The sequence below is a fragment of the Neomonachus schauinslandi genome, chromosome 4 (assembly GCF_002201575.2).
Source record: "Neomonachus schauinslandi chromosome 4, ASM220157v2, whole genome shotgun sequence".
Classification (NCBI taxonomy): domain Eukaryota; kingdom Metazoa; phylum Chordata; class Mammalia; order Carnivora; family Phocidae; genus Neomonachus; species Neomonachus schauinslandi.
Window position 1 is genome coordinate 168,685,458 of NC_058406.1, and position 27,795 is coordinate 168,713,252.

The 27,795-nt window shown below is 35.1% G+C and overlaps 1 protein-coding gene across 1 annotated transcript in view; it reads right to left on the reverse strand.

Moving 5' to 3' along the window:
* Positions 1–27,795, reverse strand: part of MRPL13 (mitochondrial ribosomal protein L13) — a 49,460-nt gene that overhangs the window by 14,835 nt on the left and 6,830 nt on the right. Inside the window, exons 3-6 of the mRNA XM_021688408.1 lie at positions 19,008–19,101; positions 12,834–12,894; positions 6,161–6,247; positions 90–211 (exon numbers count right to left, since the gene is read on the reverse strand). Coding sequence (XP_021544083.1) covers positions 90–211; positions 6,161–6,247; positions 12,834–12,894; positions 19,008–19,101 — 364 coding nt within the window. The remainder of the gene's footprint in view (positions 1–89; positions 212–6,160; positions 6,248–12,833; positions 12,895–19,007; positions 19,102–27,795) is intronic.

A 27,795-nucleotide genomic window follows, 5' to 3' on the forward strand; every position in this document is an offset into this window, starting at 1 on the left:
TCATTTGGTTAAGGAAACAGGGGATACTAAACTGAACTTAAGAAAAAAACAGGGGAAAAAAAAAAAGACAGGAAAGAGAAAAGACTTACGGAGACCACACTCTTGGGAAAGCCTCTATTTCTTCCTGCGTGTACTCATCTAGACGTCTGGGTACTTTTCGTGGTTGAGGAAGCTCTTCCACCAAATTCTTACGAATATCTTCTGGTATGTCCTAGGTTAAATAAAATTTAGGCTTAATTTTCTTAAAATACATCCCTTAGTAATAAATTAGTAATACTTAGTAAATATTAAAAAATTACAAACAAAAGAATATTTATAGAATGAGGAACACAATACAATCTCTATAAATCCATGAAAATCCCTGAAAAGTATATTAATGATAAAAGTAATCTCATTATAATACTGTACCTTATATTTTAATCTTGACAAACCTATTTCTCATGATAAGTTAGATATCTTCAATTCTGAGGACCATCGAGTCACTAAGTTCTATCAATTTTTTCTAAACTGTTTAATTTATTCCCAGCCTTTCAACTGCAGAAAGGCACTGCCTTGGCTGATTCTCATGATTTTTCATCTGATTGAGTGGATGTACGGGGTCTGTGGCTTGCAGAGACACAACCTTTCAATTCATACTCCATGTTGTTGCCAGAAAAAACTTGGGAAAATGAAAACCTGCTGGATCTTTGAGTCATTTAGCCAACAAACATTAACTGAACTCCTTCTATGAACCAGGAATTGTGCTAGGTGCTCAGAATATAAAAGGGAATAAAAAGACGATGGCCTCTACAGGCTTATAATTTTAAAAATGTCACTTCTCAAGCCAGTGTCCTCACTCCTAGGCCATCTCTGCAACTTCACCTCTTCACACACACCCGGCCATGGTGTCTCAGTTATCAACCTCCTTGCCTTTCATGCATTGTTCCACACTGAAATCCTGGTGCCTTTATTAATGGCATTCCTCTGCCCATAATGACTCTCCCCTGGTTAATATATTCAAATATTCAGAAAAATGAAAGGAAAAATAAAATGCAAAAAAGTCTGAATTTGGGTAATGAAAAGTAAACTAAAGAGTAAAGCATAGGGATGCCTGGGTGGCTCAGTCGGTTAAACGTCTGCCTTCGGCTCAGGTCATGGTCCCAGGGTCCTGGGATAGAGTCCAGCATCGGGCTCCTTGCTCAGTGGGGAGCCTGCTTCTCCCCCTGCCTGCAGCTTCCCCTGCTTGTGCTCTCTCTCTCTGACAAATAAAATCTTAAAAAAAAAAAAGAGTAAGGCATATATTTGAGAGATATTTTAAAAGAAGAACAGAAATTGAACAAAGTAAAGGAAATGATAAAATGAAGAGCCTGAGTAACCAAAAGAATTTACATTTATTTTGTGCTCATGATACAGACATATGGGAAAGGGAACTGTCTTGTGAGTCTGGATGGTAAGTTATTTTTGGAGACTCTACTGAAGTAATGGTTGGATGTCAATATGAAAGCATCCTATGAGTATTTCCACAGGGATAGTAGATATATTTCCCTCTTTTCATAACAGTACATTCCTAAACATTAAAAAAAGTTATATAGTAAATTACAATTCTCCGTGCAAAGAGCATATCATAATTGGGAATCAAGCATCTGGGCAAGAACATGGGCCCAAAACAGTCAACGTCTTAAGAATCAAAATATAATTTTAAAATAGCTTTAATGAATCAGAGCTCTACGGCATTATAAATTTGTTCTAAAATCTAATATGACAAAATTTTAATAATATTTAAAAAAACTTAAGTTGGCTTTTTAAAATTATGGCTTGTATAGGGTGAGTCACTACCAATACATACAAAATACAATAAATACTATTGATAATGTTTTCCTTCACTGAGAAGCATTTTAAAAATATTTGACATCCCTTCCCTGATATATTCAAATCTGTAAGTTTAATCACACAAAACTGGAACAAGGAGAGGATGCCTGGACATATAAATATTAAGTTGCTCTAATTTTTTACTTCCTGAAAAAGTCTACTTGCCAGTTTGAGATTTTTAAAAGTTTATGAATATTTCACACTCCTTTGGGAAGCTATTAAGAAAAACAATCCCGCTATCATTCACAAAGACAATTTTAAAAGTTGCCAAGTGCTTACACAGCAGAGGATGTGGAACATACTGGGTTAGTAAATGTTTGCCGAATTGAAGACAATTCTGACTGAAACGAGCTTACAAATTTTCCCCACTCTTAGAGCAATTTACTGAAAGAATGGATTAAAACACTGCAAAATGAGGAATGAAAGTTGTTGATTAGGCATTACACATGAAACCAGGAAGAGGGGAAGCACCTCCTTTAATCTGCACACTGAGAAGGTAACCCAAACATGCTAACTGAATGTGTTCATGGAGATTTAAGAGATTTAATCATTCCCGCTGCATGGAGGGAATGATCAACCTAAATGGGGGGAATAAGGAGAAGAATGAGTAGAATAAACAGGGGGCAAGGTGATCAGTTATTACTTTTTTCAATTTCTAAAGAAATTTCAAATCTACAGAAAAATTGTGAGAATACAGTGAACACTCCTCTAACCTTCACCTAAATTCACCAACTGTCAAAATAGGACATGTTTGCTTTCCTTCTTTTCACCTATATACAAACACATGCCAACTTTCATTTTGGCTGAACCATTTGAGAGTAATTTGTAAATATTTCATCCCTAAGTATTTCAGCGTGTATCTCCTAAATATAAGGATTGTCTCCTATGTCACCACATTACAAATTCAAGCTTAGGAAAATTAACATTGATGAAATACTTTCTATCTGATACATAAGTATATATTCCAATTCTCCAAACTGATACAATATTGTCTTATGTATCTTTTTTTCAGTCTAAGATCCAGTCAAGGATCACATGCTACATTTAGTTATTATGCTGTTACTATGTTGTTTCACATACATAATAAGTTCTTCAGTCTAGTCTCTTTTAACACAAAGCCTGTCCCTGCTTTTTGTTGTTCATAAAATTAACACTTTTGAAGAGTCCAGGCCAATTATGTGGTAGAATGCCCTTTTATTTGGATTTGTTGGATTGTTTCCTCATTAAAGTCAGGTTAAACATTTTTGACAGAACGCTATACATAGTTTGAGTCTTCAGTGCTTTATTCATAGCAGGAGCACAATGTGTCAGTCTGTCCCATACCAATGATATGTTTGATCTCTTGGTTATGTTGGTGTCCACCAGGTATCTTTAACATAAAGTATCTTTTCTCCTTTCAAATAGTAAGTACTCTGTGACATGTTTTGAAATTGCGTGAATTATCTTTTTCTACAATAATCTTTCACCCAGTGACTACAGAATATGCTGATAATGGTGGCTTTTCTAATTCAGTATTATTTCTACATTTTTTAGATGATATTCTTCTCTAAGGAAAAGCTTTTCCTTCTCCAGAAAAGAAAGGGAAATTATAACAAGTTAAAAATAATTTTTTAATGGGCTCACAGATTTTTGTCTTCTACTCAATGTAATCCATTATTATTACCATTCATTTTGAGGCTCACAAAGTCCCATATTTGGTCAGTGGGCACCAATTCAAAATGCCTCCCATGTTCTCTTGGTATTTCTCCACCCATTTCTGAACACTGCCTTATTTTCTGTTACTTATTATTTTACCAGCATAAACAATGCAGAAATAATAATTATGTACATGTGTATACTCCATAATAACTCTGTTCTTTCTCTGCTCCAGACCTAGAATCAACCATTTCTCCAATGAGAACCAGGTTCCTTTCAATAAGGAATAGCATTTAGAAAATGAGATCTGGGGGGCACCTGGGTGGCTCACCTGGTTAAGCGACTGCCTTCAGCTCAGGTCATGATCCTGGAGTCCCAGGATCAAGTCCCGCATCAGGCTCCCTGCTTCGCAGGGAGTCTGCTTCTCCCTCTGATCCTCCTGCCTCTCATGTTCTCTGTCTCTCATTCTTTCTCTCTCAAATAAATAAAATCTTTAAAAAAAAAAAAAAAACAACAAGATCTGGGCACTAGTTGTACTTACTTCTACTAGTGCTGTCATATAATTTTTATTTATTTTTTTTAAAGATTTTATTTATTTATTTTTAGAGAGAGAGAAAGGGAGAGAGAGAGAGAGCATGTGCGAGCAGGGGGGAGGGCAGAAGGAGAGGGAGAGAATTCCAAGTAGACTCCAAGCTGAGCACACAGCCAAAGGTGGGGCTTGATCTGAGATCATGACCTGAGCTGAAATCAAGAGTTGGATGCTCAACTGACTAAGCCACCCAGGTGCCCCTTGAATAAAAATCTTAACATGATAAGAAAGTTAAAGTAAAAAAAAAAATAATCTAAAAGGCATTCTCCAAAAACCTTATTCTCTTCCCTACTCCTTCCATCTCTTTGTGCCCACGCTTCAGTAAGTAGCCAACTTCATCTTCTCGAGTTTCTTTATGCAAAAAGCAGATATGGTATGTATGTGTGTAAACATGTATATGTACCTATGCACAGAGAAGGCAGTATGCTATCTGTATTTTTTAACCTTGCCTTTTTTCACTTACCAATATGTCTTGGAAAACATCAATTCACAAGAATATTTGGCATTCTTTTTTTATAGTTACATAATACTCAACTGAATGGATGTAATATTTTTTATCCAATCACCTATGAATAAACTCTTTCTATTATTTTACTATTATAAATAAGGTGGAGGGACGCCTGGGTGGCTCAGTCGGTTAAGCGTCTGCCTTCGGCTCAGGTCATGATCCCAGAGTCCTGGGATCGAGTCCCGCATCGGGCTCCCTGCTCCGCGGGGAGCCTGCTTCTCCCTCTGCCTCTGTCTCTCTCTCTGTCTCTCATGAATAAATAAATAAAATCTTTAAAAAAAAAAAAAAATAAGGTGGAAACAATAATCTTGTGTATCTTCAGAGTAAACAGATTGCTGAACCAAGCACGAATCTCCTTATGTATGTATTGTATTATATGTAATGTTACCTAATTCTCAGATTCCTTATGGGTTGCACCATTTTGTACACCTACCAGCAATCTATGAGTGTCTACTTCCCTATGGCCTGGACAACAAAATGTTATATGAAGCTTTTGAATATTTGACAATCCATTTTTGGGGAAATGGGCCCATTAATTTTATAGTCTGAAACTATTTAAGTAATTTGCTGTTCAACTGAACTACCATGAAAACTTAAAACATCCACATTCAAACCTGACTGCCTTATAACTAAGATTATATATTATCTATATATACACATTTTGTGTGTGTGTGTCTTTTAGAAAGTACGGATTCTAAAAAACTGGTATAGTACAATCAGAAATACAACATTTAATATTGTGATTTGATGAAGGTCATTTATTCTTAGATGATGACATAGCTCCCATACTTGTTACCTCAGAGGTAAAGTGAATACTGGAAAATTCTACTCATTCATGCAAAGCAGAGGTAATACATTAACCATTTTGATAAAGCATGAGTAATTTACTCATGCATTAAGCTAACTAAATAGAGCACACAGTGGCTTAAATAGTTGATATAACTTCATATTCTAGAATTAGTTCCTACATTATTCCTCTAGTAGTAACTATAAGGACAACAATCACAATCATGGTAATGATGGCACTTACTGTGTCAGGCCTATTCTAGGTGCTCTACAAATGTTACCTCATTTGACCCTTACCACAATCTTGTGAAGTAGGTACTCTTATTTCCATTTTACAGATGAGAAAACAGAGATAATAAGTAACCACCCATGGCCATAAAGTCAGTAAATGGTGGAGCATGAATTCTAATCCAGATGGTCTGATTCCAGAGCCTGGACTCAACTATTTTATTATAGAACCTCTACTGTTTCATTACATTATACTAAAGAGAAAAGCTAAGGACTTAAAATAGTTTAATAGTAATAAATAAAACTATTTTTTTCAAATACTTTTTTAGCTGAATAAATTTTGAGTTAGGAACAAGTATTCTAAAATTAAATCAAGGAAAATAATTAGCAACCAAAACTAAGTTATTAATCCATGATTCATACAAGGTTTGCTACTAGTCACATAAAATGTATATGAAATTCATGCTTTTTATAGCTGATGAAATTAGCAATGAATACCCTCAATTTATCAGGGGCTCTGGCCATGTTCCTTGTTGCAGCATCATTACCAATGACCACTGACTTACCTCATCTGGGAAAAGATGCAATCTCTGCATCAGAGTTCTTCTGTGAAGGTTTTTTGGCAGCATGCCATAAATAGCTAGTTTCACAATCTGAAAAACAGATATATGTAGGACTCAACAAGAAAAATCTGATTTGGGATATAAGAAGGCAACCACACCTAGAGATAGTGGTGAAAACAAGTAGGCTAAGAGTCAACAAAAATGAAAGGAAAGAAATTAAGACCTAAGTAGATATATGTGAAAGCAACAGCAAAGGAATTGTCATTATTTTGTGCATTACTATTTTCTTTAGGCTCTATTTGCTTTAATTTAGTTTTAAAGGAAAAGGACAATAGGGAAAGATTAAAAATAATCTACATATGTACTGATGTTAGCTAGAATAAGAAGAAATTCTCTAAGCTTGTACAAGAAACTACGGCTCAAATAATCTGTCACATACTGAATATAGCAGAACCCAGGGAGGCCTTAAATCCTGTTTCCTCCAGGTAGATCAGGAGGTTTCAAATTCATAAAGTAAGCATGACCATACAGTTTTGAGAATGACTCGTAGGTCACAAATCTACAACAATGTTAACATTGTTAACTGCGTCACATTTGTTGTCTTGTTTATCATGCTGAGTCTCATTTCACACATGAGAAAACAGACTTAATGAGGTTAAAGAACTCTCCCAATTTCATATATCTAACTTGGTGGTGCTGGAATGCAAACCAGGCAGTGGTCTTACTCCCAGAATAGACATATAGTACATGCAATCACACCCATAATGTGTTTCTCTCTGTCACCTCTCAAGAAGACAAAAAGTCCCTTCTCTCTACCATACCCATTCCCAAGATGGCAAACTAACCTTGCCGTGATTTACTTTTTCTTTTTTAAGATTATCCTCTTTGTTGGTCTGAATGTGATTTGATATCCTTTATCAAGAGAAGGTCACACAGTGTCACCCTGTGTTCCATAATCTCCTGGGGGCCTGCTGGCATCTAGTATATACAAATACACTGTGAGGTCTTCATAAAGCTGCTGATAGGGACATTTGGAGGGCTGCATCAATTTTTACCATCTGTACACATAATCCAAGAATATGACTTGACATATATTAAAGTTAGTAGGAAGGGAAAAATGAAGGGGGGAAATCGGAGGGGGAGACGAACCATGAGAGACTGTGGACTCTGAGAAACAAACTGAGGGTTCTAGAGGGGAGGAGGGTGGCGGGCTGCATTAGCCCGGTGATGGGTATTAAAGAGGGCACGTACTGAATGGAGCACTGGGTGTTATATGCAAACAATGAATCATGGAACACTGCATCAAAAACTAATGATGAAATGTACGGTGATTAACATAACATAATAAAATAAAATTTAAAAAAACCCCACTACAACTATACATGTTAGAACAGTGTTGCACTATAAGAAGATTTCCTGTATCTTTAATTTTCTCATCAAAAAACCCAAACAAACAAAAAAAACACTACATACTCAAGCTAATGGCATCCCATATATATTTTCCAGTTTAGTGCTATTAATACTCTATGTTCTAGAGATTTTAATAGAGATTTCTATTGTTAAAATTAAAAGCAATTAAAAATTCAGTTAACTCAGCCACACAAGCCACATTTCAAGTGGCCAATTGCCACATATGGCTAGTGGCTACCATGTTTGACAGTGCAGACATAGAACATCATGACAGAAATTTCTATTGGACAGCATTGATGTAGATACTTGTCCTTGAAAATTTTAATTTTTAAAAGTCTTAAGCAGAAATCGACAGTGTTAAGACTACTGAGCATCTTTTCTGGATAAGCTAGTCATTATATCCTCTGAATATCCCAAAATAGCAATTTTATTGTTATGGTAGGGTTATATGGCATTTAGGGTTCATGCTCTTAAAAAAATATAGTTGTAGTCACTTGAATTAACAAGTTGGTTTTTTAAAACTTGCCCTATTAAAACATGCAAACATAAGAGTCAAATTAGAGAAAGCTAGAAAGTGTAGAAAGGTTTTAAGCTGACAGGGGAGAGAAAAAGGCAGACATACAAACAATATATGCCCCAAATAATAGAACACAACGTGTGCATGCAATCAAGTAATTATAGCTGCACAGGCTTAAGCATAAGTTCTAAGGAATTCAGAAAGTGAGAGAATAAAGCGAGGTTAATAAATATTAAAGAGCTTCCACATCTGAAAACCAGGGCATGTGCCCATTTGTTTCACACAAAATAACTTTATTAACTATGGGGGTGGGGGGGGGAGATAAGAAAGGAACCATGTTAGAAAAAAAATGTAAGGACAAAGAGGTGGGACATCTGGTTGGCTAAGTAAGAAGCGCATGTAACTCTTGAACTTGGGGTCGTGAGTTCAGGCCCCACATTGGGTGTAGAGATTATTTAAATAAATAAAAACTTAAAAAAAAAATGTAAGGACAAAGAAACTATTAATAAAACTAAAATATATGATAGAGGTTGATAAGGAAAGGCTGAATTAACACATTTATATGAGTTTACAAATAATCTGTGTAATTATAAAAATATTTTGAAATATTTAATAACCTACTAATAACTATTTAAATGTATTAATTAATGTATTTTACAAACAATATTCCAGGACTGTACTAATAATCAGAAACAAATTCTCTTACAAGCCCATACACCAAGTACTGATAAGCAAATTATGTCTGCAGGCAGAAGACCTACTGTTCCAGACAAACACGTTATTTGATTTGAAGTAAAATAACTGAACTCTTCCTTAACAAGCTATTCTTTTTCAAAATACAAAGTCAAAATTAAGACTTAAAAAAAAAATTAACATTATTTATTTATTTATTTATTTTATTATTATTATTTTTTTAAGATTTTTTATTTATTTGAGAGAGAGAGAATGAGAGACAGAGAGCATGAGAGGGAGGAGGGTCAGAGGGAGAAGCAGACTCCCCGCTGAGCAGGGAGCCCGATGCGGGACTCGATCCCGGGACTCCGGGATCATGACCTGAGCCGAAGGCAGTCGCTTAACCAACTGAGCCACCCAGGCGCCCCCAAAATTAACATTATTTAAATGACATAATAATTCAAATGGATTTAACTTTGAACTATTTTCTAGGCCTTCATTAAACATTTTGTAATGTGTTTTAATATTTGTTTATAAAACATAACTTGAAACAGTTTCTATAAATGTTATCTATTGCCAAATCCCTATAAATTATAAAGTTGGGACTATACTGCCTCCTAGTGTATAGTGAGCATGCCTGCCTGAATAACACAGAAATTTAAATCTTAAAAATATCTGTCAAATGTTAAAACTACAATTTGTTGTAGCACTTATGGTACATATTATCAGCAGCCCTTATAACTTTTTAATACCATTACATGCAATCCATATAAATAGTCAAAACAGGATATTTTATTTGACCTGTAATAGTCAAAAAACATGTTTTGAAACAGAACGTTAAATATTTCTTAAGCAATCTCTGAGCATATTTTTGTAAAACACCTATAAATGATAAGAAGTAAAAATAAATGGCAAAGCACGGAACTTCCAAATGTTATATCAGAACTTACTATAATAAAACATGTCCCTCTCCCTCACCTCTAAGGAAGTTTTAGGCAGTATTACACCAAACAAATGATTGTATCCTGACAATAGGTATCTATTTTTATTCACCACTGTAGGGAAATTAAAAAAAGAACGTCTTCACAGCATAACACTTTGTTCATTTATGAATGTATTTACGTATAAAGCTAAAATAGTTCATAATGGGGAAAATGTTATTGTCTATTCTATGAGTCTAGTTCAAAGACTGAGTTATAAAGAATTAAGGAAGGAAAAATAAAATTGTGAAATGGCAACAGGAGATTTTGTTTTTAGCAATATTGACCGCTAATATTTAGATTAGAAATTTCTAGTATATAACTCAAATGATAAATAAATATTAATGAAATTAATAATATTGTTTTAAAAAATCTTTTCTAAAGCATGAAGCAACTAGAGGCCAGAAGTAGGAGAAAGTAGTACAAAAAAAAGAGTCCTAAGGCTGGCATTTGCCCAGAGGGTATCAGCTTAGTGCAGGGCTTGGATTTCAAAGGACTACCTCTTTTTTGGTCAGGAAGTAGGATCAAAGACTTCCTCATAAACCTAGATTTTCAACAGAAGTCAATATCCAGGGTATAGAGTGGGGAAATTAAAAAATAAAAATCTTTCCTGATAGGAAACTAGAACCATGAGCCTGACTGCAGAAGGCCTCGAGGCCCCAAATTCACCCTTTTTAAAATGGGGATCAAAACCCAGAAATCTATAAAGTATAGCTTAAAGAGGTCTTAGGTTGGTATAGCCCCATGCACCTATCAGAAGCTAAGCCAATCTTTTTTTTTTTTTTAAGATTTATTTATTTTAGAGAAAGAGAGAGAGAGCGCATGCAAGAGAAGGGGGGGGAGGGTAGAGGGAGAGGGAGAGAGAATCTCAAGCAGACTCCCATTGAAGGCAAAGCCTGACGTGGGGCTCAATCTCACAACCCTGAGATCATGACATGAATGGAAACCAAGAGTCAGGCACTTAACTTTAAGCCACCAGGTGCCCCTGCTAAGCAAATTTTTATGAAGAAATCCACATTGAAGATATAGGTCTCAAAGAGTTCTCAGTGATGAAGTTTCAAGGTACATGAGCTTATCAAGTATCCTGAGCAGAAACAATATATTACAGATCCACAAAGACCAAAAATATTAGAATCAGATATAAACACTAAGAATTATGTTTACTAGGCTTAAAAAAATAAGAAGGAACCAAAGTATGACAAAGAAACAGAAAAACTATCAAAACTGACCAGCAAACTTGAAAAAAAAGACAAACAGTAAATCTTCAAAAAAAAAAATATAATAATTCAAATTAGAAACTCAATAAAAGGACTGATCAGATGAGACATAGGTAAAAAGATAGAGAACTAGAACACAGACATAAAGAAATTATTGACAATGCAGCACAGACAGGGAGACATAAAATATTAAAGAGAGCTAATGAATCATGTACAATGAAATGAGACAATCTACTGTAAATATAATCAGATTTCCAAAGGGAAACAACAGATAAAGAATAAAAGGACCAATATTTAAAAGATGTAAGAGCTGACAAATTTTCAGAACTGAAGATACCAGTCCTCAAGCAAAATAAATAACAAGACTTGAATAGAAACAGGAAAACCAACACCAAAGGAAAGATCTCAAAAGCATCCAAAAAGAAGACAAAATACATACAAAGAAATATTAAACTGACATGTGATTTATCAATAGCAGTAACAGAAACTAAAATCTGTTTGAACAGTAGCTTCAAACAGGTGAGAGAGAAAAATAGTTATCCTAGAATTGCATATACTGAATAAGCAAAACAAACTTTCAAGAAAGAAGGCAAAAATAAAGAGTTTCAGACAAAAATGAGTTTACTATTAAGAGAATGTTATGAGGGGCGCCTGGGTGGCTCAGTCGTTAAGCGTCTGCCTTCGGCTCAGGTCATGATCCCAGGGTCCTGGGATCGAGCCCCGCATCGGGCTGCCTGCTCCGCGGGAAGCCCGCTTCTCCCTCTCCCCCTCCCCCTGCTTGTGTTCCCTCTCTCACTCTCTCTCTCTCTCTCTGTTGAAAAATAAATAAAATCTTTAAAAATAAATAAATAAATAAATAAAAAGAGAGAATGTTATGATAGGAATGTCAAAAGAAGTATTTTGAGAAGGAAATTAATCCCAAAGGAAGGCTGTTATCTGAAAGGATTTATAAGCAAAGAGAATCATAAAAAATCAGTAACCAGGTAAAACAATAACAAGAATGTTGAATTGGAAGGGTTTTGAAAACTGTTGAATAGAGAAAGAATCATAACTGTGAGGGAGAGAAGGTGTTAAAAATCTTCTAAGGACCTTGATTTGATCTGGAGGAAAATAAAGATATTGATTAATCTTAGACTTCTAATAAATAAACTCAATCCAAAAGAAGGCAAGAAAGAAAGAGGGGAAAAATTAAAATAAAATCTAGTTTAAGTGTAAAGTAAAAGGACATTTCAGGCAAACACTATCAAAAGAAGACTGATGCAGCTTATTAATTTAAAAAAAATACACCTGGAGTTAAAAAGCATTATTGGAGATAAAAAGGGCCAAGTACATATGCTGATTAATTCTTAGGAATAGTATAATTCCAAACTTAAATTCATCTAACACTAAATCTTCAAAACATACAAAGCAAAAACTGCTAGAACTACAGGGAAAAAACAAATCCACAATTGAGAATGTAACATAGCTCTTTCAGGTAATCAATACGTGAAATGAACAAAAAAGGTAAGACTTTTGATTGGAACAACACACTTTGCATATTTGATATAATGGATATATAAACATACATAGATACAAACAACGCTCTCTCTCCCAAGATGTTTTCGTGAACATATCATATTCTAGGTAATCAGGCTGGTATCAAGTAATTAAAAAGAAAAGCAACAAAACTGGCTACGTGAAAAACATAGTAAATAGTATTTAGAAAATATATAGATTTGAATAATAATGGGTTAATACTTATTAAAACTTGTGAGACAGTTAAAGCACAGAATTTATAGCCTTGCATGCTAGCTACATTAGAAGAGAAGCAAGACTGGAAAAACAGTTTCTGAACCAGTCTTTCCACAGATGACAAATAATAAAAAATACAATAAACTTACTGCTACTGGATCCTTCTGGTGAAGTTGAGCAGCTGTTACTTGTTTAAATCCACCTGGATAGCTGTGAAAAGAAGCAAAGACATTAAAACTGGGAGTAGGCTATGATATAGTATTCTTGAAATGAATGTTTTATAATATGAAAACTATTTTTATTATGGAATTATTGTTTTAGGAAACTATGCTGTTCATTAGTGTCTTAAAAAAAATTAAGTAGTAACCTATGCTATTTGAAATGCTGTTCTTTTTAAGTGGTCAACTATCAGTGTTTCATAAAAGTTCCACATCTTGGAAAATTCAGGGCATAATTATCTTTCAAGGGAATTTAAAGTTTTCATTCATTGATTCATTCATTCATTCATTATGGGGTAGTTTATCATGCTTGAATTAAGAAAGAAAAAGCAATGAGCCAATATGCTTCACATTTCCTGCCAAGTCAGAATGTCTGTATAGCCTAGGGGTCAAGTTTGGGGAAAATAGTGGTAGACCACTTTGGTTCTAAAGTCAAGTTCATACTCTGAAGAGGGGATGGTCCTGTTTCCTACTAACAATTGGTAAAAGACCACTAAGAGTTATATGCTGGTCTTAAGTAATAAAATATTTCAATGAATTCATAAAAAAAATATATAAAACGGATATAGGTTAAAAACTATATATACATTCATACACACACACACACACACACATAGACACACACACACACACGTATATGGGATACATATATATTTGGGATCGTACTGGTGGTAGCTTAGTAACTTGGATGCCCCATATCCCAGTCTAGAATCTAGGTTTGCCAGTGGCTACCAGTATAGTATTAGTTAACTCATTTTACCTTTTTATATGAGTTTATTCACATAAGAAAATGATACTATCTGCTTTATCTACCTCTCAAGATTTTTACAAGAGTCAAATGAGAAAATGTTTGTGAAACTGCTTAAGAAATTTAAAACAAAAACAATATACAGATGTGAGGTTTCATTATGCTGAATGGATAAATATAGCCCAAATGATTTCTGAGGAAGGGGAAAAGAAAACATAAACTCAGTGCACTCTGCAAAAGAAGTTAAAGATTACCTAAAATGTGATTCCTTTCATAAGTTTCTTTCGACAAGACTTGAAAACGTTTGAAAGAACCACATTTCAGGAATAAAATTGAAGAAGCAGATTTAGAAGTTTGCTGAGAAAGATGGATAATTTTCAAAGTGATACTCTTGCATTTGTTTCAAGGAATTTCAGTTTCAGAAAAAGAAATACCTGTCTAGACTTCAATTCCTGTATTCATTCTCTCCATGGAAAAAAGTACTTTACACCTTCTATGCTAAAGATCACTTCTCTGTTTTCAACACTGGGATGCCAAATTCTAAAGCACAATACCATTTACATTTTAGAGAATCTGGAGAGAGAGCATAAAATTCTGAGTAGACTAATGACTTGCATAGTGTAATAAATACTCAGTTTATTTTTACTGGTGAAAAAGTAATTACACTTCTTCCTCCAGGGATAGCCTCAATGGAAGAGAAGAAACTTTGTTTTAAATGTTCGTCAAATTTTTTTCAATTCAAATTAATTCAGTAAATACTGAATGCCTATTGTGCTGAGTGCTGGGGATATACAATAAATTTAACGGTATCCTGTCCACAGGAAAAATGACTAAGTGAATTCTACTGAGGCATCTAACAGTAGGCTGTATTTCTAACTCATATCAATACATTTTAGATGACTGAACAGTTAGAGTCAAAGTTCAAGGTGCACACATATACATCTCGCCTGACCTCTAAAACCATGAGAAGCGAATGTTTATGAAATATTTAGATGAGAAAAGATTTTCTGAGACTGGAAAACACAGAAGAAATTACAAGGGAAAAGAGAGGTTTAATTATATAAAAGTTAAATAACCATACAACAAAGGATATAAAGAAAATTCGTAAAAAGTAAACTAATAGTGGATTAACATTCTTAACAGATAAAATACGCAGAGAAGGTGCTAAGGAAGGCATTGATACCTTATTATAAGGCACATGTAAACAATCAGATGCCCATCGAAGTAGCAGAATCTTATTATTAAATCATTTTTATGGCAGCACTGTGTCAGCAGTTTTACAACAGGCATTCTTATGCACTCCTAGTGCAATATTACAGTAACGTTTAGAAATACCTCTTAAAAGACCTATTATCATCCCTTTGATCTTGAAATTCGTTACATTTCTAGTTTTATTTTAGATTACCCTATATATTGAAAAAGCCTAATGGATAAAGATGTTTTTGGGGCTCTTTATGAAATTAAAAATTTTAATTTTAAAAAACAGAACAATCATTATATATGCAAATCATATTGTATACTACTACACAGTGACTAACAATAATATTTATAAAAAAGCTTTCTGGGAATTTATTTATATAAAGTGAAAAAGGATGTAAACTTGTGTATGTATTAAAATGTTTAGTCCACAGGATGAAAAATGATTTTTAGTTCCTTCTTTACATTTTTCTGCATTTTCTAAAATTATCATATATTAACATTTTTACAACTAGAGAGTTAAATTTTGAATACATAATGTAACAGTGTTATGAGCATAATAAGAGTGGTACCTCCAGTGAGGTGAAGGAACAAAGTGAAGAGTCAAGAGAAACAGAAACAAAAAGTGACTAACCCTACGGGGGATGACGAAATAGGGAAGGCCTTCCAGAAGAGGTGATATCTGAGTCAGGTTTTAATGGATAAATGTGAGAATTCTTGAGAAACACTCCTGTGAAGGAGAATAACACATGCAAAGGCAGAGAGGCAAGAAATAGCAATACGTTGGCTAAAATGAAGGATTCTGAAGCAGAAGGGATAGCTGGGTACCAACAATTTACAACAGTTTAGATTTTCATCCATAGATAGGAGAGCTTCACTGAAGAGGACACCACCAGCGGAGGGTACATTACACAAGCTGTTCACTCCTGGCAGTGCTATTATTTTCCTTCATCTGCAGTATCACTACAGATATTATTGCTACAGCAATTACTGTAGCATTTCGTGTCAATACTTCCCCTTTATGCTTTTATCACATTATGTTATCCTGACTTTTCATCTTTCCTTCCCCCATTATCTCTAAATTTTATAGAACTTGGTTTATCTGTAGAGATTTCCTAATAGTAGAAATTACTAAAGCCGTTTGTGAACTTATTTGGGCATTTGTATGGGCAAAGGATGGCTAATGGAAGCAAAAAAGTTATTCCCAGCATTTGAGACCTACTTAGGGGGGCTATTAAAGTCTGCTTGTCTAAGATGAAGGTGTACTTGGAAATAAAATAATAATTTTAATCAAGAATGAAAGGTCAACTTTTTTTTTTAAAGATCGATTTATTTATTTATTTTAGAGAGACAGAGAGAGAGCATGAGTGGGGAGAGGGGTAAAAGGAGAGAGAGAATCTCAAGCAGACTCCCCACTGAACATGCAGCCCTATGCGGGGCTTGATCCCAGGACCCTGAGATCATAACCTGAGCTGAAATCAAGAGTCAGCCGCTTAACTGACTGAGCCACCCAGGAACCCATGAAAGGTCAACATTTCTAACCACATCTTTTACATGATAGTACAGAAGGTATGCTTAATTAAATTTATCTATGACCTGAAGCAGAAGGGTTAAGTAACACATTACATTACACAATCAAGATCTCACAAGATTTTAAAAGGCTGGAGATAAAATTTAACTAAGGTATTGCAGTTGGGTTAAAATGCAACTAAAACATACAAGAAGGAAGATACATGGTTGAACAGCAGCATGTCTAAGAAAGACTTAGGAGTTTTAGCTGATCATGAACTAGTGTACTACCCAGTGATATGGCCTTGAAGAAAAGTTCTGTTGCGATAGAGGTTTGCAACTGAAAGATGGAGGACTCCCATTATACCAGGAAACCATCAGAACATAGCCAGTTGAGTATATCTTGTTATGAAAGACACTGACAAGAAATGACTATATCTAGAGAGTGACCAAGAAATAAAGGCAATAGTCAAAGGGAAGCCATATGAAGAACTCTGAAGGACTATACATGTTTAGCCAAAGACAAATCAATGGGCTCTTATTGATCCCTTTCTCAAAATTTTGTGAAGGATGTCCTGTGGAAGAGATATAATTATTTAACACTGTCCAAAGAGGAGAACTAAGACCAGTATGAAAGCTGGAGAAAAACAGATTATGATTCAATAGCATAAAGAGCTTTCTAAAATTTAAACCATTTCAAAGGTGGAATGAATGGGCTGCCTTACAAGCCACAAGATGGCTATTATTCAAACATTGGCAGAGAGACCTGGATCTTGAAAAGTATGTTGTGGGGATTTTAGGTATCTTCCAAATTTGGGATTTTGTTCACCATTCCTTAAACATCTCATGTATTATGGTTCAGGAAATAGCAGTAACATGAATGATAGGAAACAGAGAAAAAATTGAGAAGATTGACTAAAAAATGAGAATAATCTAAACCAGAGAAGTTATGTGAAAAGCTCCTAGGAAAAACAAATACTGTCAGTAATAACTAGTGTTTGGTATAGTTCTGTGGATTTTTTGATTAAATTATATATGTAGCATATGCAAAATTAGTATTTTCTTAAATGCCAATTTCTGAAAATAGCTTTTTAAGTGAGATCTATAGTATTCTTTTAAGGGATGGGTTTGTTTACTTATTTATTTAAAAAAAAAATTTTTTTTAAATAATCTCTACACCCAACTTGGAGCTCACACTCATAACCCTGAGATGAAGAGGCATCTCTTCCAACTGAGCCAGCCAGGCACCCCTAGTAAGACCAATAGTATTTTTAAAGTAATATATTTCAACTACCTATCTTCCTTGACAATGCATTATCTCTTTTTTTTTTTGAGTATAGTTGACACATGATGTTACATTAGTTTCAGGTGTACAACTTAGTGATTCAACAACTCTGTATGTTATGCTATGATCACCACAAGTGTAGCTACCCTCTGCTACCATACAATGCTATTACAATACCACTGACTATATTCCCACTCTGTACCTTTTATCCCTGTAACTTATTCATTCCATAACTGGAAGCCTGTATCTCCCATTCCCCTTCACCCATTTTGCCCATCCCCTCCACTCTCATCCCCTCTAGCAATCATCAATTTGTTCTTTGTATTTATAGGTCTGATTCTGCTTTTTGTTTATTCATTTATTTTTTATATTATTATTATTTTTTAAGATTATTTATTTATTTGAGAGAGAAAGAGAGCAGGAGCAGGGGAGCAGAGCGAGAGGGAGAAGCAGGCCCCCCACTGAGTGGGGAGCCCGACGCGGGGCTCCATCCCAGGACCCCGGGATCATGACCTGAGCTGAAGGCAGATGCTTAATAGGCTGAGCCACCCAGGTGCCCCTATTTATTTGTTTTTTAGATTCCACATATAAGTGAAATCATATGTCATTTATCTTTCCGAGTCTTCACTTAACATTATATACTCACATTGTTGCAAATGGCAAGACTGCATCCTTTTTTGTGGCTGAGTAATATTCCAGTGCATGTGCACATGTGTACATCATTAGCCATTCGTCTATCAGTGCACACTTGGATTGCTTTTCTATTTTGCCTATTATAAATAATGCTGCAGGGCGCCTGGGTGGCTCAGTCGGTTAAGCGGCTGCCTTCGGCTCAGGTCATGATCCTGGAGTCCCTGGATCGAGTCCCGCATCGGGCTCCCTGCTCAGCGGGGAGTCTGCTTCTCCCCCTGACCCTCCCCACTCTCATGCTCTCTCTATCTCATCCTCTCTCTCAAATAAATAAATAAAATCTTTTATAAATAAATAAATAAATAAATAAATAAATAAATAATGCTGCAATAAACATAGGGGTATATATGTATTCACAAATTAGTGTTTTCATTTTCCTTGGCTAAATACCTAGTAGTGGAACTAGTGGATCATATGGTAGTTCTATTTTTAATTTTTTGAGGAACCTCCATACTGTCTTCCACAGTGGCTGCACCAGTTTACATTCCCACCAACAGTGCATGAAGGTTCCTTTTTCTCCACATCCTCACCAACATTTGTTATGTATTGTCTTCTTGATTCTGGCCATGCTGACACATGTAAGGTAGTATCTCATTGTGGTTTTGACTGGCATTTCCTGATGGTTAGTGATGTGAGCATTTTTTCATATGTCTGTTGGACAATAGCTTTATCTTACCCAGTATGTGAGGAGTATACTTTTTGTTCCCATTTATTTCCAGAAAATGCAATGTGCCTTGTGTTCATAATGACAACATGATCCCCACAGTCACCTAGATTTAAAAAGAACAAAGAAAGAAAGATTTTATATGAAAGCCATGACCTTAAGAAAAAGTGATCTTGGTTATTTATAAAGCTTTTCAAAGCCTAAACAACACATTAAAATATATAAAGCAAGTCACAGTGTAACACCAAAATCCTTGAACAGGATTTTGCTGTTCTGTTCCTCTTTTATATAACATTTAAGTATAGAAAGAATTGGCCAGACATTTGGAAAATCTCAACACTGGAAGGTAACAGAGAATATAATAAAGATGCCAATAACGACAATACATCTTTGAAAGGCAAACTATTGTTATACCTATTGTCTTTTCCCATTAATAATCACACTTTGCTAAAATGTTTATATTAACATACCTTTAAATATCTAATACAAACTTTGTCTTAAAAATAGAAGACAAATTGAAAACAATATGCATATAGAAATAAAAAGGTATGTTTTACCAATAGGCAAATTGAAAACAAATGTGAAAACATCACAACTGATTATTCTTCTCAAATTCAGAGAACAATAGAGTACTATGATCTTACGCTTAACTACTAACCCAAGGCTTTTTCCACCCACATTTTAACTAGCTACATTTAAACTGCCACTCTCAACTATGACAACATGCATGTTTGATATGACAGATGACCTGAAAATTAAAATATATGTATTAGATTAATTTTCCAGTGAAAGTACCCCTAAATTTGGCTGTTCATCTAAAACAAAACAAAACAAAAAAACCCTAAAAAGTCAACATGCAGTTTTCGAAGAAGTCACTATACATCACAAAATCAAGTAATCAGAAACATTTTTTAAATGCCTATTATAGTAAAAGGGAAACTTAAAAAGATGCTAAAAGCTTATTTAAAAAAAAAACCTGAAAAAATAAGTATAAATAAATACCATATATGAAAACTAACGATTACATTATAAGATTCTACGCAGAGCTTTGAATTTGAATGAGAGCATTTTCAGAGAGAAGTACATTCATAGTCTATGTGGAACAAGGGTAAAGGAAAGAGGATAAAGCAGGTAGGTTTTCTTTACCACAGTGAAAAGGAATCTAGAAATGTAAAGGAAAGATCCAGGAAGTTTGCTGTGAGTGGGTTGAAAAGATAGTTTGTATTTGGTGAATTGCCTAGAGTTCCTATAAGTGACCCATAGTGGGCTACTAAGGAATGCAATTGGGCAAATGAAAAGAAAAACAAAGAGGGTGAGAAGAGATCTACATCGTTTCAGAGAATGCTTCAGTTACCTTAGTTTTCAAGCAGACATTTACAGTTGAAGAAGCTAAGGCCTGCTAAGATTAAGTGATCTGCCAAAGCTCACATGCCATGTTATTTAACACCATGTTCTGGCTCTTTCTGTGACACTTATGTGGAGGAAAAATGGAATTGTTAACTTTACACAAAAGCTGAATTTATTTTTAAAATGTTACTTAAGCTGTAAGTATGCAAAAAGCACTTTGAGCTACTCCAAACAAAGCTACTCTCTTTTGTAGAGATCAAAAAGGATCTAAGGATATTAGAAAGAATACCATGGAGTAGATGAAAATCATGTTCTTTCATCTCTAAGGTATGACTATCTAATCTGGGAAAAGTTACTCTCTCTCCATAACTTATGCCAGATCTCTATTAAATATATTCTTAGAAGCACTTCTCTGACTCTAAATAGAACTAACCAGCAATTAAATATTTGGTTTTTTGACTGCATTACGTATTAAAACAAAAGCCAGTATCGTTAAAGGCTGAGATCCTGAATATAGTACAATCATTTCTGTCTAAATTTCTTGTTAAATAGACAGATTTCATTTTAAGGTTTTAACTAAAAAATTATGCTTTATAATATGCACCAAATGCATATAAATTGGAACTCTATTGCCTGATGAAGAGATGTTCCAAGAGAAATTAATTCCCTTCAGATTAAAAAAAATTAGAGTTCAGTAAGTAATTTTTAGAATAGGAATTCTGAGTTTATTTGTAAAAAATTCTCACCTTAGATGTGTAACCTTATTTGGCCCCTTTTTATAATATTCAGTGCTAAACTAAATAAATGTAATAAATGTAATAAATAAATAAATAAATATTAGGTGCCAAATAAATTCAGACAAAATCAAAGTGGAAACTCAAAAGCTTCCCGTCAGGGAACTGAAGGTCTCATGATGAGTTACACTATCAGGGGTGCTTCTCAGTGCTACGGCTTCAGTGTTTTGGCTCGTTTTCTCCCCTAAGCCAGAACTCCCAATTTTTCCTCAAAATTGCCTGGGAGAAAGAGAAGTAACATTCATTCTGTATCCTCCACATGCAAGGGCCTGAGCTAGGCATCTTAAAACCACTTTCTACATTGTAAGTCTCACAGTCATCTCACTACTACAGTTGCTATTCCCCGAAGCATTATTCCATTATTTCTATTCAAAACACACACACACATAGAGGAATGTATACACAGATCCTCCAATCTTTTCTTTGTTCCATCCACTAGAAATACTCTCCTGATGTATTTCCACTTGCTAAATTTTATCCAAAAAATTTAAGTTCCACATAAATACCAAGTTCCAAAATAAATACCAGTCCTTCCATAAAGCCTTTCCTAATACCAAAGCCAACCTCCTTTGATTCCACAAAGGTGCTTGAATTTCTCTTATGATACTGATTTAACTCTATCTTGTCCTATTGTTTGTACAATTTTATTCCCTCCACCTACATTATAAGCTTCCTTCTGAAGACTCTTAATGTAGACTCATATAATGGGAGTTACCAGTCACAGTGTTAAAAAAAAATTCCTGGTGTTCACTTTAATGTAAATAGGGCTTGTTCTATCACGTCTGGCTCCCATTCAATTCCTTTCTTAGATTTCATGGGAGATACTCCTAGTTCTTATCTTAGAAATCAGACCATTCAAAATCGTCTGAGCTACTCAGACTCCATACAAGGGTAGATTCAGATGGAGATATATATAAGTTTGGCAGGATTCTCTTCCAAAATCTGCTTTATACTCCTTTTCCATTGATTGATTGATTAACCAACTTACTACTTACTAATGCTAGGTACTGTTCTTGATGTTGGGAATATAGCAAAGAATACAACTAAAATCCCTGTTCATAATAAATCTTACATTCTAGTGGAATGAGCTAGACATTAAACAAACAAGTAAGTAAATATACAATATGCCAGGAGCTGATAAATAGAGGGGGATAAAGAGTAATACAGAAGTATTATTAATTGGTAGAGGTTTTTGTGTTTTAATTTCCCTGGGACAAAGGCCCAAAAGTGCAACTGATACATGGTAAACTCATGTTTAGTGTTATAAGAAACTGCCATATTCTTTTCCAGACTGGCTGTACGATTTTACATTCCTACCAGCAATGTGTAAGTAATCCAACTTCTTTGCATCATCACTAGCATTTTTATTGCCACTATTTTTTATTTTAGCTATTCTGATAGATGTGCAGTGATATCTCATTGTGGTTTTAATCTGTTCCCTAACGGCTAATAATGTTGAATTTTTTATGTGTTTATTTGCCAGCTGGTCATGTATTTTGCTCATTTCCTAATTACATGTTTATTTCTTGCGGGCTATGTAGTTTTCAAATATCTCCCTTCAGTCTGTAGCTTGTCTTTTCATCCCCTTCACAGCGTCAAATCCTTCTTTAAAAGTTCTTTGGTTTATTAAAAAAAAAAAAAAGAAGAAGATAGCAGGAAGGGAAGAATGAAGGGGGGGGAATCGGAGGGGGAGACGAACCATGAGAGACTAAGGACTGAGAAACAAACTGAGGGTTCTAGAGGGGAGGGGTGTGGGGGGAGGGGTTAGCCTGGTGATGGGTATTAAAGAGGGCACGTACTGCATGGAGCACTGGGTGTTACACGCAAACAATGAATCATGGAACACTACATCAAAAACTAATGATGTAATGTATGGTGATTAACATAATAAAAAAAAAATTTTTTAAATAAACCCAGGTTTAGGGGCACCTGGATGGCTCAGTTGGCTAAGCGTCTGCCTTGGGCTCAGGTCATGATCCCAGGGTCCTGGGATCGAGCCCTGTTATCAGGCTCCCTGCTCAGTGGGGAGCCTACTTCTCCCTCTCCCACTGCCTCTCCCCTTACTTGTACGCATGCTCTCTCTGTCTCAAATAAATAAATAAAATCTTAAAAAAAAAATAAATAAATAAAAGTTCTTTGGTTTAGCTTGGTGGTTTTAAAACTGTATTTGATAGAGATGTCAGGTTCTGAGAAGGTGACTCACAGGAGCAAGGGTCCAGCATCTTCTCCCTCCTTCAGCCAGCGCAGCACTGCTTTGTTTTTTTTACAGATTTATTTATTTGAGAGAAAGAGCACATGGAGGGCGGGGGCAGAGGGAGAGAGCCTCAAGCAGACTCTGCGCTGAGCGTGGAGCCTGACATGGGGCTCTATTTCATGACCCTGAGATCATGACCTGAGTAGAAACCAAGAGTCAGACGCTTAACCAACTGCACCACCCAGGCGCCCCTGTGCAGCACTGTTTTTATATATTGGGTCTCCATACAAGATTTGGTTTGAGAAATATTTGAAAAATAGCTATTTCAATTTAGTGATACATAACAAAATTGGCTTTGGCCATTACGTTTGTTTCTAACCTTGAAAGATAAATGTCCAAATGCCTAGCTCAATGTTATTTTTGGCATCCCTGAACTTGTGCATAGCCAATACAACAGATGACCATGTAGGTTACCACAAAATCTACTGAGTGTAAAGACACTGTGATAGGAATAAGGAGTGTTGTTCAAATTTATTGATAATATCTAAATATCTTCCAAAGGAGTTAAGTATTCTGGATGTAACCTGAAGCAAAATTCTCCTTCACTGTTTTGTACGATGATATCCTAGGAGCGGAAGAATAAATGTGTAATTAAGACTGCAAAATTAAAATGATGCAGTAATTGACATTTGAAATAAATAGTCCTTACAAGATGTAAATAATACAAGGCAGAATGCTAGAGATTGGACTAGATCTAATCTAATCTTTGTTAAACTGGTGTGCTAGCATTCATAATGTTAAGAACTGTTTGCTGTCAAATAAATAAAAAAAATAAAAAAATAAAAAATAAATTAAAAAATCTTTAAAAAAAAAAAAGAACTGTTTGCAACTTTTGTTTCATTTCATGTAGATCAGGAGTATTTTAGGATAATCTAATAATAACTTTAGAAAATGCTAAATAAAAGTTTCTCTCTGCTTCTTTTCTTTTTTAATTTTTTATTTATTTTTAGAAGATTTTATTTATTTGAGAGAGAGAGAAAAAAAGCGCAAGCAGGGAGAGGGGCAAAGGGAGGGGCAGAAGGAGAAGCAGGCCCCCTGCTGAGCAGGGAGCCCGACGCGGGGCTCCATCCCAGGACCCCAGGATCATGACCTGAGTGGAAGGCAGAAGCTTAACAAACTGAGCCACCCAGGTGCCCCTCTCTGCTTCTTATAAATGCTCATACAGTCCTCCTCAATTTTTCAATTTGTAAGCAGCAAAAAGAGTGGAATCCTCATGAAGAGTAAGTCATAATCCAAAAATTACCATGTGTCCTTTCTTTTCATTCATCAGTGACAAAGAAACAAGCTCAAAAAGCTCTCAGGTCCCAAATTCAGAAGGGCAGCTCTAATTAGAAAGAGGAGAGAATGCTTTTCCTAGTTCCACATCATTTCCAGCTTGACCCAGACCACATTTTCCATAAAAAATAATCTCGTAAGTGGAAATTTGGTTTTCTACAACACTTGACAAAGTCCACTGGACCTATAAAGTAGTTCAAATATCGTATATATCATGTTTAGATACATTATTGGTTAAATTTTATTATTTATTTATTTATTTATTTATTTTTTGTTGGCTAACTTTTATAATCACTCCAGGATATACGACCATCATTTATAGTATTATTTTTCTGGGAAACTGCATGTCAATTTTCAAAAAAACATGTTTACAGTGATTGTGAGCACGTAATACATGCTTAATAAATGCTTACTAAACCAATGAATGTTAGAAGTAAACTTACAACATGAGATGTTTGTAAGTAGAAAATTGCTTGCAATTTAAGTCTTGATTTTAGTGACATCTTGTGGAAATAAAAAGTTTTGCTGATATGTTACATATTAAATTATATAGTAAAACAAAAATAACTCCGTCTTTAAAATGTAAATTTTTAATTTCATAGAAAAGCTGTTCTCCTTTACTAGAAAAGGATGACCGGAGAGGCAGCCACAAAAGCTCGTCTGGTGTTCTAGAAGAATATTCTCATTAGGTACCTAAGGAATACTTTTGCAATAATGACCTGCTTATAGAATGCAGAACTTTAATTCAGTGAACAGATAAGTGCTATACTTTAAGGAAATCAGATTACTACTAATTTTACTTTTCCCCAAATTTTGTACTGTTTGTATTTCTACAAAAACAATCTAAGAGATCTTATGTACCACCTTGTTAATAACATTGCTAAGGTAAAAAAAAAAAAAAACAAATCAGCAGGAAAACACAGCTTAAGTGGCTAAGAATCACCACACTGAGGTGGAATGGGTAATTTACCTCTGAGGAAACAAGTTCCTGGGTTCTGGTCCCAGTTCTATTATAATATAGCAGCTGAGTGACAGTGAGAAAGTCACTTTATTCTTCTGATTTTAGTTTTCTCACATATAAATGAGGCAGTTAAACAAAATATCTGAAGTCCTAAGGAATTAATTTCTATGATTTGGTAATTCTAGGACTATAGCATTCTCCTTGTCTGCCAAAAAAGAGATTTTTAAAGTAGAGATTTCTAATTAGTCAAGCATAAGTCTGCTCATCACTATTTTACTTTGGAAGTACAGGTGCTCCTCATTATTCATGGATTCCATATTACAAATTTGCCTGTTCTCTTAAAATTTATTTATAATCTCAATACCTGCGGTACTTCCTTAGTCATTTGCAGACATGTGCACATCAGTGGAAAATTTGAGTGGCTTGATGTACTCGTTTCCAACTGAGGTCAAATAACGTAATGCACTGACTGTTCTCTTACTATAAACAAGTGTCCCTTTGTGGTCCATTTAGTGCTAGCTTTTTGGCATTTTTGTTCTTTTTAAAGTGACTTTACTTTTTAAATATCCCTCAAGTCTGATGCTCAAGTACTGTGTAGTGTTCCTAAGTGCAAGAAGGCTCCAGTGTGTCTTACAAAGAAAATGTGTGTTAGATAAGCGTTGTTCAGTCATGAGTTACTCTGCAGTTGGCCATGAGTTCAACAATGTGTGTATTAAATAAGGTGTCTTTAAACAAAAACACATAAAACAAACAAGACTATATATTGATTGGCTGACAAAAAATGCTGTGACCAGAGGCTCATAGGAACCTAACTGTGTCTCTCCCAGAAGCAACGATTCGGTGTTCACTCTCATTCAGCATTCGTGGTGACTTTAAAGAACGGAACTACAGCGAATATTGAGACTGTGCTTGTAAAACATTTTCTTAAAAGTGTCATTCCACAAAATGTTTCTGACAAGCATTTCTGAAGGACCAGACATTATACTAAGGTGCCTGAAGAACAAAGATCAACATGACAGAATCCTTACATTCAAATTCTGTACTTAAAGATTTCACAGGTTGTGGGCTTACTTTGAAATTTTCATTAAGTGAAGAAAAAGATTAGAGCAGCAAGTATGAGAAATGGGGAAACTCGCAAGTTCTTGCTCTTACCCAAATCAAACCATCTACAGGTCTCTTTCTCCTAGCTCCAAAGATCCAAAATCTAACTTAGTTGAAATGCCAGAGCCCTGATTAAAAGTAATTTCTTCATTCTCAAAACTGGTATTCATGAATGCATATATCCACCAAAAAACATTTTATGCAGTCCAGCTATGTGTCAAACACCATTCTAGGCACTGGGCATATATAGCTGTGAAAAATTCAGGCAAAGTTCCTGTCCTCTTAGAACTTCATCTAGTAAAGGTAGGTGGATAATGCACATTTATATACTATGTGTGATCAGTGAATGCTATTTTTTTTTTTTTAAAAGGCAAGGTAAAGTATAATAAGTGAAAGGGGGAGCTGACAGAGGAATTGGGGAAGGCCTCTCTCAGAATATAAATGAGCAGAAATCTGAAAGATGTGAAGGAATAAGGCATAAATTTGGAAAATCCCATGCAGGCAGAGGGAACAAAATGTGAAAAGGCCCTAAGGCAAAAATGTGTTGGCAGGTATATTAATGAAACACTAATAAGCCTTAGTGGATTACTCAAGGGAGGTAGGAAATAAACTCAGGGAGATAATAGGGACCACACCATGTAGGTCCTTGTAGGGCACTGACATAATTTGGCTTTTACTCTGATTCTCATTTGGAAAAGACAACTGTAACTGATCTGTGGAGAAAAGACCCTATTGGGGCAAGAGCAGAAGCAGGCAGATCAGTGAGGAGGCTTTTGGAATAACCCAGAGTAGAGAGTACAGTGGTTTAAAATTACAGTAGAAGACAGAGTTAATGAGACATGGCTAGATTTCAGATATATATATTTTTTCAGATATATATATTTCTTCAGGTATATTTTTTCATATGTATTTTTTACAGGGAGTTGAAAAAGGGAAGTCACAAATAAAGCAAAGACATCTGACTAGAGTAAGAAAAAGAATAGAGGGCGCCTGGGTGGCTCAGTTGGTTAAGCGACTGCCTTCGGCTCAGGTCATGATCCTGGAGTCCCGGGATCGAGTCCCGCGTCG